Source organism: Salpingoeca rosetta, assembly GCF_000188695.1.
Source record: "Salpingoeca rosetta unplaced genomic scaffold supercont1.1, whole genome shotgun sequence".
Lineage (NCBI taxonomy): Eukaryota > Choanoflagellata > Craspedida > Salpingoecidae > Salpingoeca > Salpingoeca rosetta.
Genome location: NW_004457740.1, coordinates 972,365 through 984,487, shown reverse-complemented (window position 1 = coordinate 984,487; position 12,123 = coordinate 972,365). Strand labels below are relative to the sequence as shown.

The window sequence follows — 12,123 nt, the reverse complement described above, 5'->3', positions numbered from 1 at the left end:
GAGGAGGAGGAGGAGGAGGTGAAGGGGCGTGAGGGCAAATAAAGGAGGGCACACACACGTATAACAGGGTGATGTCGACGGCGGACAATAAGCAGGTACAAAGAGCAATCAAACACACACACACACACACACACACACACACACACACACACACACACACACACACACACACACACACACACACACACACACACACACAAAAGCACGCGACGCCCCAGCACCCGGCGTTGCATACCTGGGTTTGCGTGCTGGGCGTCCTGCGCAGCCTTGAGAAGGGCGTTCTTGAGGTCGCGCTTGTACAGATCGCCGGCCAGCTCCGCCGCCGCCTTGAACGTGTGGTACGCCTCCGTCCGCTGATTGTTTTGCTCTGCAGGGTGGGGGCGTGGTTGCATGTGGTGTGTGTATGTGTGTATGTGTGTATGTGTGTATGTGTGCATTTGGTGTGTGTGTATGTGTGTATGTGCGTGTGCGTGTATGCATGTGTGCATGTGTGCATGTGTGTGTATGTGTGTTTGGGGAATTAACTCGTGAGCGCGACATCTTGTGCCCACAGGCTGCGCAAAAGTGACACATAGACAAAGACAAGCCTTCGACCAATCCACGATAACAGCAAAGCAGCCACGACTGCCTGCCAGCACCTTGTGCCTGTGCCTTGAGGATGGTGAGGTAAAGGGTCCACTCCCTGCTCTCTGCGAGTTCAGCAGCATCGAGTCCCGCCAGCGCAGAGTCGAGGGCTTCGTTGACGTCGCCGAGCTCCAGGTAGCAGCGGCCAAGCTCGTGGTGCAGCCACGCCGCCGTCAGGTCCCCAATTTGCATCCCGGCCGCTTGCACCCACGCAGACGCAGCCTGCAGGTGACACAAGGCACGTTGCGCGCGCGTGGCGTGTGTAAGCAACGGAGGAGGGCTGATTTGGAAGCTCATTATGCACACTTCGACGGAGATACATCGTGCAACCGTCAGCTCGCACACACACACACACACACACACACACACACACACACACACACACACACACACACACACACACACACACACACACACACACACACACACACACCGGCCGTACCTCGCGCAGCTCGCCGATGATTGCGTTGCAGCGGGCAATCTGGCAGAGGGCGCGCATACGGTAGCGGTCCTCCACAGACACATCCAGGTCCTGGTGGGGTGACGGGAAGACGGGATGGATGTTTGGGGAGGTGTTGGGGTGAGTGATAGGCAATTTGGGGGAAGAGGCAAAGGAGGAAGAGGGGGGGGGGGTCGAGGTGACGTACAGAACGGCGCGATGGAACGGCAGCAGGTCAGTGTGAGCGATACACGTGCATTACACACGGCAGCAGCTGTGTATTCACAAGTCCAGGCGTTTGGCAGTGTGCTTCGACAACCCTCCTCCCTCCACCCCAATCGGTGCACGGCTCACCATGGTGTGTTCCTTGAGGGCCTCCTGGTAGTTCTCCTTTGCATACAAGCTGGCGCCCTTCAGGCTGTGTGCAAGGCCGACAATCTCACGCTCATCGCGCGTCTCTGGGGATTTGATCACGCGCAGCACGTCCTCGCACGCCTCAATGCACTTGTCCGGACGCATGCTCCGGTACGCTGCAGCCGACGGTGGGCGGTGGTGGCAGTGATGATGATGTGAATCAAGAAAGTGTGCAATTACACATAGTATGCAGTAATTTTGTGTTCTGCTGGCCACACGATGTTGATACAATGCGCACAACAGAAGCAGCACCAACAAGAAGCAGCAACACACGAAGAACCAAACAACAACAGCACCAACAAGAAGCAGCAAACAACAACAGCACCAATCTAGCACCAAACCAACTTCAACAACAGGCATACACCGAGCAAGCACCAATCAGCAATCACGGGGCGCCTACCCTGGAGGGCGCGTTCGAGGTCGGACTGCGCCTTTGTCTTTGCCTCCTGCGTGACGGGCCGCTTTTTGGGCTTCCCCGCCGTGGCCATGCGGCTTGTGCGGGTGCTGATGCGCCCCTTCTGCTCCTTACGCTCCTGCTCCCGCACGTAGATGGGCTTCTGCTGGCGCCAAAACTCGGTGCGCTTGTCGAGGTACTGCAGGCCCGAAGCCGCCAGCGTCTTGATGTCGCCGCCCTGACCCAGGCGCAGGCTCGGGTCGTTCACCAGCGACTGCACGCCACAGAGGTGGACAGAAAGGCCAAGTTAGGCAGCGGTGAGGTGAGAGTGAGAGTGAGTGAGTGAGAGTGAGTGAGAGTGAGTGAGTGAGTGAGAGAGTGAGTGAGAGAGTGAGTGAGAGAGTGAATGAGTGAGTGAATGAGTGAGTGAGTGAATGAGTGAGTGAGTGAGTGAGTGAGTGAGTGAGTGAGTGAGTGAGTGAGTGGGTGTGATATCGGTTGAGAGTCATCATGTCTCTTGCCGTTGTGCCAACATGACACCACCACCACCACCACCACCACCACTACCATCAATACACCACCAGCACTACCATCTTCAAGCACCGGCAGTGCATGCACCTCGAGGTAAGCGCGGTCAGCATAGAGCTCGCCAAGCAGCTGCTTGACGGTCTTGTCGTTGGTCTGCGGGCCAGGTCGTGCGCTGCGGTTACGGGCCGTGCCCTTGCGCCGCTGCCCACCAACGCGCTTCTTGCCCGCTGTTGCCTCCAGCCCTTGGTGGAACATCGTCAGGTCACCCTCTGTCGTCAGCGTGCACTTCTTCGTGCCTGCGTTAGCACGGTTATGCGTAGCCGTGATGGTGACAATCGGTCCCTCAGGTGAGCGCCAAATCACAATTGACGAAGCACACGTGCAAACGGTGCACGCACAAACAAATAAACAAACAAACAAACAAACAAAAAAACAACACAAAATTCACGACACACGATCCAAGATACATAATACACGACATACACTCTACGTGCACACAGAAGCAAACAGCAAAGCGCAGTGAACAAGCCCGATTCCACATGCACACGCACTTCCGATGGCGTTGTCGATGGCCTCCCGCGCCTTCTGAATGCCAAGCTTGAACTTCTTCATGTCGGGCCTCATCTGGGGGACACACACGTCCACAGCGCACATTATAACACATTGCAGAAGACCGGGTTGATGAGCAATTGTGATGTCGTCAATGATGTGGAATTTGTAGGTACTTCAAGCAAGCACAAACGTGTACGCGCACACAAACACGCACAGACACATGTACCTGGTTGCCAATGTGATAGAAGAGGAGCGCAAACTCAAAATCGCCCTTGAAGTAGAGCGCTTCCGCTTTGGCATAGATGCCCTGTGTGAAATTGGTGGCATGCAATACGCACGTGAGATGCGCAGACAACAGGTGACCCGTCTCGCACCACAAACGCCAGCTCCAGCCGAGCCTAGATGCGAAACACAACTCAAAACAGGCATGGGCGACCAACACGACCAAACCCAAAGCATGAGGTTGCTCTAACCGTAATGAGATCCTTGTCCATGTTAAGGGCAGACTCGGCATCTTGCAGCGCCTCATCGTGCTGGCCAATCTTCAGATAGCACCGTGATCTCATGCAGTAGCAGTGCTTGCCAATGTCATCCTGCAGCACACCGCCCACAGAGATTGCCTCCAAGGCCTGCCAACAAAGGGAGAAACACAACACAAACAGTCAGTGAAAGATATAAGGCAATCACACCAGGCCAACCATGTTGGATCTGTGGCTGTGCCTTTGCGTGGATACGTGTGCGTGTGCGGGCGTGTGCGGAGTTGGAAACGAAACGCATATCGGTGATAACCTCGTGCTGCCAATAACAGCGGGAACGATCAACCCTGTCGTCGAAACACAGACACAGACACACACACACACAGACACACACACACACAGACACACACACAGGCATACACAGACAGACACACACACACACAAACAAGCAAGCGCACAGCAGTTGCAGCACCTGTGTGTAGCACTCCACGGCCTGGGCATAGTTTGAGCCTTGCTCAAAGGTCTGCCCTTCTGCCATGAACTTGTTGTATTCCGCCATGCTCACTTCGCCTCCCTCCGCCATGGTTGCGGTTGTGGTGGTGGTGTTGTTCTTGTGGTGGTTGTCTCTGCCTGCGTCTGCGTTTGCGTTCAGGTTCAACACATGCACACAAGGATCACGGGTACGTGTTCGCACAGGGTGAAGCGTGAGAACGGGGAAAATACACGTCAGTTCGTGTGTGTGGGTGTGTATGTTGCAGCAAGGTGAGCGACTGCTGTTGGTTGCAGTTACAAGCAGCAGAAGCAGCAGCAGCAGCAGCAGCATCATGGACTTCAACCGAGCGAGCCATCAGCACACCAACACACCAACACACCAGCACACCACCAACAAAGCAGCAAAGGCTCTTCTCGCTCTCTCGCCTGCCTGCTTGTTGTCTTGGATGCTTGACGACGATTGTGCAGATCGTTGGTGAATATTATTACACAGTTTTCTACACTGCCTGGTCTCGCGCACGACACCACAAATCTACCAGCAACACAACTGCCACCGCAGCAGCAGCTCAACCGTCCAACACACACCACACTCGCACACACCGCGTTCACATCGCACCAGCCAGCCAGCCGCACGAACAACAACATCATGGGGAATGGCATGAGCGTGGATGTCCCTGGGGGAGGATCCGAGGGATATCAAGTGCTGAAGGTGCAGCCAAACTCCCCCGGTGCCTTGTCGGGACTTGAGCCGTTCTTCGACTACATCATCGCCATCAACGACCAGCGCTTGGTGCGTGCCTGTGTGTGTGTGTGTGTGCGCGCGCGTGTGTGTGTTTGTGTGTGTTGGAAGGGAGGGAGGTGGATACGTGGAAACAAGAAGACACGGAGTGGCCAGTGTGTTGTGGTTGGAATTTGGAATGTGCTGACGCTCGCTTGAACTGCCATCTGTGATCCACGCTGTCTCCCTGCCACACATACATGCACACACGTATGTCCGCTCACACATGCACACATGCACACATGCATACATGCACACACGGACTGCCTTGTGTGATGGCAGACACACGGGGATGAGCTGAGGACGATTGCTGCAAAGAACGTTGGCCAGGCACTGCGCCTTCTTGTGTTCTCAAGCAAGGATCAATTTGTCAGAGGTGCGTGGATTCATCGTGACACGCGTCTTGCTGCTTTTCATGTCACAGCAGCCAGGCATGTGTTCATGCATGTGCACCGCGTGTGAGTGCGCGATCCATATTTGGCCCTGCCCTCATGAACGTGCTGTGCGCGCCTGCGTGCCGTGCCGTGCCGTGCTTGTGTTGGACAGAGGTTTCGCTCGTGCCTCGCGACAACTGGGGTGGCGATGGCTTGTTGGGCATCAGCGTGCGCTTCACCTCATTTGAAGGTGCCTGCGAGAACGTCTGGCACATCCTGGTAAGCACTGACTGGGTGTGCCTGGCACTGCGTGTGCTTTGCATTGTGTGTGGGCCTGCCTGCTTGCCTGCCTGCCGTGTGTGTGTGTGTCTGTGTGTGTGTGTGTGTGTCTGTGTGTGTGTGTGTGTGTCTGCCTGTCTGTCAGTCTGCCTGTCTGCCTGTCTGCCTGTCTGTCTGTCTGTCTGTCTGTCTGTCTGTCTGTCTGTCTGTCTGTCTGTCTGTCTGTCTGTCTGTTGGTGTCCACGTGGGGGAATGGCTGGTCCTGGCCTCGGTTGAATGAGTGCTGGCTGGTTTGACGTTCTTAAACTGCGGTTCAACTGCCGCCTCTGCTGTGACTGCCACTGTCGCTCGGGCGACGCCAACGCAGGATGTGCAACCCGGCTCGCCGGCCGCCATGGCGCAGCTGCAGTCCAACACGGACTACGTCGTCTGCGCCGACCACCCGCTCGAGGACCGCGAAGACTTGTACGTGTGTGTCTGTGTCTGTATTTCTCTGTCTCTCTGTATCCGTGCATATGCGTGTGTGTGTGTGTGCCTGTGTGTGTGTGCCTGTGTTGTGTGTCTGTGCGCCTGTGTGTGTCTGTGTAATGACGAGGACGCATATGTGTGGGTCTGCTGCGTACGTTTGTGTGGATTGGAACCAGTCACTACGCCTAACATCATGGTCACGTGCACCTACTTATTGTTTGCTCAGCTTCCACCTGATTCAAAGCCATGACCGCAAGCCGCTGCGCCTCTATGTCTACAACTCGGACACAGACAGCTGCCGGGAGGTGGTCATCACACCAAACTCCCAATGGGGCGGCGAGGGCATGTGCGTTCAGATTCCTTGCTCGCTCCTTCGCTTGCTCGCTTGCTCGCTTGCTCACTCCTTTGCTTGTTCCGCTGCGGCTCATGTGTTCTTGGGGGAGGTGCATGCATTCTTGTGTGCATGCACGCTCAGTTGCGGATCGAGTGCTCTGTGACCGTGTGTTGCGTGTTTATCGCACTGGTGTGACCGCTCGGTGCGAGAGCATGTTCATTTACGCACACACATGTGCACGACTGACATACTGTGGCTGTTGCTGTAATTGCTCATAGGCTGGGCTGTGGCATTGGCTACGGCTACCTGCATCGCATTCCCGCCAAGCACGCACGCTCCACAGAGAACGTAGGCTTTCGCGTGCGCGTATATGTCCGTGCGTGCACGTGCGTGCGTGTGTGTATGTGTGAGCGAGAGGAGGGAGAGGGAGCGAGAGAGTACGTGTGTCTGTGTGCGTGTGTGTGTGCGCGCTCAGCAAACATACTGTCATTACCCACCACGAATAACCTCCACCATTCCCCAATGTTTAGACGGGAACAACACGCGCTGTGGCCGTGCCAGCCGTTCCAATGTCATTCAACAACGGTCAGTATATGTTTGACAAACTCGAGCGCTCTGCTTTGTGTCTGCATGCATCTTTTCTCTCTCTTGCACTTCGTTCTCCGCTTTCCGTCCACCCCCATCAAAGGTCGTGTCGCTCCCATACACGTGTGCAGCTCACACGCACACACACACACACACACACACACACACACACACACACACACACACACACACGCTCTCTCTCTCTCTTGCTCTCTCATGCACGCACGCATTTTCGTTTGACAAACTTCGTTGGTGTTTGCAGATGCATTTACGTCCATCTCTCTGGCCACGGTTGCACCAACGACATACAACCAGATGCAGCAGCAGTCCCATCAGCAATTCCATCAGCAATTCCAGCAACCACAGCACCACCAGCAACCACAGCAGCAACACCAACCACAGCAGCAACAAGGAAACGGTGCGGTGACCGTTGAAATGTCCGGGTCATCTGTCATGCCACCCTCGCTCATGACAGCAGCCCCGCCATCGGTCACAGATACACGCGCCACCACAACCAGTCAGGCTGCACCACCGACCTTCACCACCGCCACGACGACCCCATATGCAGCGCCTGTGCCTGTCTCACCCACCACCACAACCACCACTGGCAGCAGCACAACCAGCGCCACAACAGCAATATCAGTTCCAATACCCACCCCACCAGCAGCAGCAGCAGCAGCAGCAGCAGCAGCAGCAGCAGCAGCAGCAGCAGCAGCACGCGGTGTCCACCACATCAGGTATGACCATGCATCCTCACCCCACCATGCAGCAGCCACAACGGCAGGTGCAACAGCCACAGCAGCAAGCACAGCAGCACAGCGCACCGCCAATGCGTCAGTTCCAAGTGCCGGACGTGCGGTCCGGTGGCGTCTTCTCCGCTCCTGCGCACACGCGTGCACAAGCAACAGGGACAGCGGCGCCAACACTGTCGCCGTCGCTCGGCAACATGCCGCAGCTCGTGCCGGCAAAGCCTGCCCAAGTGGCGTGGTCTGGCAACGGAGGCACAAACGGCAGCAGCGCACCCGCGCCCACACTGCACCACCAGCTACAGGGCATGTCGCTTCACGCCGCCGCGCCAACAGCAGCAACAACAACAGCGCCGTCCGCAACTTCGTCTGGACACAGCGGCCGTGGTGTCTCCACCACATTCCGCTCGCTCGCTGACGATGGTCAGATGCAGCCTGCAAACATCACGCACTACACGTCTTCACAGCCGGCACCGCAGCCAAATGCTTGACGCGCGCGCGTGGCAAACATGTTCACCATGTTGTGTTGTTTCCCTTTGATCGCTTGCCTGCCCATGTAGCTTGTCAGCAGTGATGTGGAAGTGCTTGTTTGTGTATGTGTGTGTGTGTGTGCGTGCGTGCGTGCGTGCGTGCGTGCGTGCGTGCGTGTGTTTGTTTGTGCGAGGTTTGGGGCTGTTTCCGTCATGAGAGTGTTGTTGAATGCGTTACATCACTTTTGCTTCATTGCGGTGCGTTTTCTGTTGTGTCTATGTCCGTTTAGCAGCAACGAGAGATGCAACCAATCCATAGCCACACACACGGGTGGAAGTGCACGCGCACAATTGCAGACACGGCAAGGAAACAGTTGGGGTCGTGACATGCGAGCGACCAAACGCTAACAGCAACAACAGCACACACGTTGTTGTTGTGCCGGTGGCGAGAACAAGCGAGAAGCAAGCAGCCTGGCGGGAGAGGGGAGATGAGAAGAAAGCAACGCAGTCACGAAAGCACATGGTCAAGGTATCACGTTGGTTGGATGCTTATTTGGTCGAGTTCTCAGTCGCCATTCGCTTCAAATCGGCCACGTCTGTCTCCAGTGCTGCAACACGGCCATCCAGCCTGCACGCACACGTGCGAGGTATAGTTTGTTTGTGGGGTTGTGTTTAGTGTTGGGTGACGTGTACAAGGAGGACAAGGAGGGAAGGTGGGGGCCAAGACCAAACACAAGCAGGCCGCATCGGCAACCGCACAGCGTTAGACAGGACAGCACAGCACGCACAACACAAGCAAGCATCAACTCACGTTTTCAACGTGGATTGCAGCGAGGTGAAGCCAGTTTCCATCCTGTCTCCACCCACACACGACAAACAACAAGCGGCACCGAGAATCAGAGCAGGTCAAGGGTACGTGTGTATGCTTGTTGGCGGGGAGGAGAAGGTGGAGTGATTAACATTACAACAACCTACAAGGCGTGCAGGTCACACACACACACACACACACACACACACACACAAATACATGCACACACACACACACACACACAAATACATGCACATACGCACCCAGTTTGCAGCTTGAGCAGGAGATCTGTGAGCGCGGCCACGGACGCATCTGATGCCGTGTGGTCGTGGGCAGACGCCGACGTGGTGGTCGTGGTGTTCGTGGTGTTGGAGTTTGAAGTGGTGGTGGCATCTGGTGCTGGCTTTGCTGCCTCCTTTGCTGGAGGGCAGTGGGCGGACACCTGGTAGGAACGCGGAAGCAAGCACGTGAGGAACAATCGTAAGTGATGCAACAAGTAGATGTGAGTTGCTGAGTGGGATATCAAACATCACTGGGAAGCGCAGTTACGTTACACACACACACACACACACACACACACACACACACAAACACATATACATATACACACACATACACGCGCGCGCGTGCAGACGTACGGCGTTGACGATGGCGTCTGCATCGGCTGCAAAGTGGTCGTTGTCGAAGTGAAGATCACAGCACTCGCGACCCGCCATGAGCGTGTGCAGCCACCCATCGGGCTCGTACCCCTCCTCCACCCGCACAAACACCACATCGCGGCGGAGGTGCTGCGCGTACTCGCTCTCGGATCGGCACGACGCGCTCTCCTTGAACTCGGCGCACACGCACATGACAACGACGGCGGCGCTTTCCACCGCGCGCGCCATTGCATTGAGTGTGTCACCGGAGGAGTCAGCAATGCCGAGGTGGCACAGAAATCCGCTCGTTTGCAAGTACTCAGCAAGGCGCGCAAGCCGTGGCCGCCTGTGGCAGTGCACATTTGTAGGTTTGCGTGGTGAGTCGTGCATGGGTGCGTGTTGCATGGGTGCAGGAGATGCGCGAGAGAGGAAGCAACGCGCACACATGTAAACGCACACACATAAACAGAGGGGTACAACACATGCGTGCGACGCGATGTAGGACGGACCATTCTGCCGGACAGCAAATGAGCACGTGTCGGTCTTCTGTCTTCGTTTCGGCCTTGTCAGCACCCTGACTCGGGCCGGCCTGAACACGTAGGTAGGGAAGGACGGTTTGCGCACAGATGCATGTGCGCGCGTGTGTGATAGAACAAGGGGACGGAATGTTGGGCCGAGAGAGAGTGTGTGTGTATGTGTGAGGGAATGAACAAGGAGTGATTGCGTGCGTGCGTGAGTTTTGAGGTGCCCTGTTGATGGTGAAGGATGTGAGCGACATGATGTGCTTGCACTCACAAGGCGTTGGTGGTGTTGGAACAGGGCGTGCTCCGCCAGCGTACGCGCCTAGATGCAAAAGCACGCAAATGTTGAGGAAGGTACAGAAACCGAAAGCAGGGATGAGAGAAACGCGTTGGGGGAAGCGGGAAGATGCTAATAAGGGACATTTGGTGCACAAGAAATGCACACAAGTCAGTCACACTTCAAACACACGCACACACACACGCACACACACACGCACACACACACACACACACGCACACACACACACGCACACACACACACAGAGTGGACGCACCTCCTTTGACGGCGAACGGGAGCGAATGTCCTCCAACAAGGCAACGAGATCCATGTCAAAGTCTGCTTCAAGGTTAAAGGCAAAGCTCATGTTGAGCAGCAGTTTTGCCGTGCATTCATCGACGAGCGCGCCCTTGGCACCAACCTGCCACCAGTGGCATATGATCGTGCACATGCGCACGCGTCCGAAACACGCAAATGTGAGCCTTTCATCGTGAATCCACAGCCCAGCACACACACACACACACACAAGAGCATGTAATTATCCACACGAACACACGTTCACGCACTCACACCCACATATGCACCTCAGCACGCACCCTGTATCCCTTGCAGGTGACATCGACGCATCCCGTGTCCTTGAGCAGTTGCTTGTTTGAGTCTGAGATTGAGAGTTTCGCCAAGCTCGGCAGGAGCAGCTCCTCCGTGTACACCGCGCCGTGGAACTGCTGCCCAGCGCGCGCATGCTGACCGTGGTGGTGGTGGTGGTGGTGGTGGTGACAGCGGTGGTAGTAACAGCGGTGGTGGTGGTGAGAAAACGCCGGTGATGTTGGCGGTAGTGTTGGTGGTGGTGGTGGTGGGGAAGGAGGGCTGGTGAGTGGTTGGATATATCAGTCAGTATGCTGGTGTGGGCCGTGTGCGTGGGTGTGCAGGAAGCAAAACGGCAGGACTGTGTGCGCAGCGCGGACACAATCATCTCTGTAACTTTGTTGTTACCTCGAGGCATTCTATCAAGATGCCAAACAAGCTTGTGTCGCCTTGCAGCAACGGATGGTTCTCAATGGTTCCAATCAGGTTGGCAAGCCCAAGCATGGCGTTGATTGGCTGGCGCTCGGGGTTCTGCGGGATCAAGACGCATGTTGGCGAAGGAAGAGGCGGTTGAATGTGAGGTGATGCAATGGTGTTTGCAAGACATGCACTCTGCATCGTAGAGGAACCACAATGATGGCACACGCATTCAAATCGTGCCACAACGCAAACACACACACACCGCGCTCACGCACCTTTGAGACCATGAGGTCGTGAAGAATCTCTGGAAGACCAAAATCGCAGAGGAACTGCACGTGTTTGCGGTCGGCGTGTGCACTGATGCAGCACAGCATGCCAACAAGCTTTCCTTTTAGCGAGTCGCCGTAGATGCGCTTACTGCTCAAAACACGACCAATAGCAGGCCAACAATGTGGATGTGAGAAACCATTACGATCATGCCACATGCAGCATGCGTGCGTCCTGTCTCACACGAACACACACACACACACACAACACACACAAACACACAAACACACACACACAACACACACACACACATACGACGCACTCAAAGTCGACGGAGTTGTAGATGGCGAGGATGCGGGGGAAGAAGTTGTTCTCGATAACGTAGTTTGCGGACGCGGGGCAGGCCGTGATGTTCCACGCAGCGTACCCAGCCTGCACCACACAAAGCACGCCAAAGGCAACACGTACACACACAAGCGAGGCAAGAAGAAATGCATGCACATGTGGGTAAATATGTTATTCAAATGTGTGCACATATGTGCGTGCGAGTGTGTGCGCATGTATGTGTGCGTGTGTGTGTGTGCGTGGAAAGGGAGGCCTGGCAAGACAAGCGTGAGGGCGTAGCAGGTGAAGTGAGGTCACCAACGCCACTGG

General features: G+C 55.8%; 3 protein-coding genes across 3 annotated transcripts in view; 1 reads left to right on the top strand and 2 right to left on the bottom strand.

The window, feature by feature from the left end:
- PTSG_00210 (uncharacterized protein) overlaps nucleotides 1-4,394 on the bottom strand; it is a 5,221-nt gene extending 827 nt beyond the window's left edge. The window contains exons 1-11 of the mRNA XM_004998702.1: nucleotides 4,350-4,394; nucleotides 3,900-4,063; nucleotides 3,425-3,580; nucleotides 3,178-3,258; nucleotides 2,951-3,023; nucleotides 2,490-2,695; nucleotides 1,878-2,145; nucleotides 1,418-1,593; nucleotides 1,067-1,156; nucleotides 639-846; nucleotides 236-367 (exon numbers count right to left, since the gene is read on the bottom strand). Coding sequence (XP_004998759.1) covers nucleotides 236-367; nucleotides 639-846; nucleotides 1,067-1,156; nucleotides 1,418-1,593; nucleotides 1,878-2,145; nucleotides 2,490-2,695; nucleotides 2,951-3,023; nucleotides 3,178-3,258; nucleotides 3,425-3,580; nucleotides 3,900-4,010 — 1,501 coding nt within the window. The 5' untranslated portion in view covers nucleotides 4,011-4,063; nucleotides 4,350-4,394. The remainder of the gene's footprint in view (nucleotides 1-235; nucleotides 368-638; nucleotides 847-1,066; nucleotides 1,157-1,417; nucleotides 1,594-1,877; nucleotides 2,146-2,489; nucleotides 2,696-2,950; nucleotides 3,024-3,177; nucleotides 3,259-3,424; nucleotides 3,581-3,899; nucleotides 4,064-4,349) is intronic.
- Nucleotides 4,395-4,423: 29 nt separating this feature from the next.
- On the top strand, nucleotides 4,424-8,116 carry PTSG_00209 (uncharacterized protein). The gene is made up of 8 exons (XM_004998701.1): nucleotides 4,424-4,709; nucleotides 4,980-5,073; nucleotides 5,244-5,350; nucleotides 5,718-5,815; nucleotides 6,045-6,164; nucleotides 6,431-6,500; nucleotides 6,683-6,737; nucleotides 7,000-8,116. Exons 1-8 carry the CDS (start codon nucleotides 4,566-4,568, stop codon nucleotides 7,899-7,901), a joined length of 1,590 nt encoding a protein of 529 aa, XP_004998758.1. The 5' UTR covers nucleotides 4,424-4,565; the 3' UTR covers nucleotides 7,902-8,116.
- Nucleotides 8,117-8,502: 386 nt separating this feature from the next.
- The window catches only part of PTSG_00208 (uncharacterized protein), a gene marked incomplete at its 3' end in the record, with an annotated part of 7,241 nt that continues 3,620 nt past the window's right edge, over nucleotides 8,503-12,123 (bottom strand). Inside the window, exons 12-22 of the mRNA XM_004998700.1 lie at nucleotides 11,792-11,901; nucleotides 11,478-11,619; nucleotides 11,191-11,313; nucleotides 10,794-10,940; nucleotides 10,475-10,618; nucleotides 10,195-10,242; nucleotides 9,909-9,988; nucleotides 9,400-9,745; nucleotides 9,025-9,203; nucleotides 8,765-8,806; nucleotides 8,503-8,581 (exon numbers count right to left, since the gene is read on the bottom strand). Of these exons, the coding sequence (XP_004998757.1) occupies nucleotides 8,503-8,581; nucleotides 8,765-8,806; nucleotides 9,025-9,203; nucleotides 9,400-9,745; nucleotides 9,909-9,988; nucleotides 10,195-10,242; nucleotides 10,475-10,618; nucleotides 10,794-10,940; nucleotides 11,191-11,313; nucleotides 11,478-11,619; nucleotides 11,792-11,901 (1,440 nt within the window). The remainder of the gene's footprint in view (nucleotides 8,582-8,764; nucleotides 8,807-9,024; nucleotides 9,204-9,399; nucleotides 9,746-9,908; nucleotides 9,989-10,194; nucleotides 10,243-10,474; nucleotides 10,619-10,793; nucleotides 10,941-11,190; nucleotides 11,314-11,477; nucleotides 11,620-11,791; nucleotides 11,902-12,123) is intronic.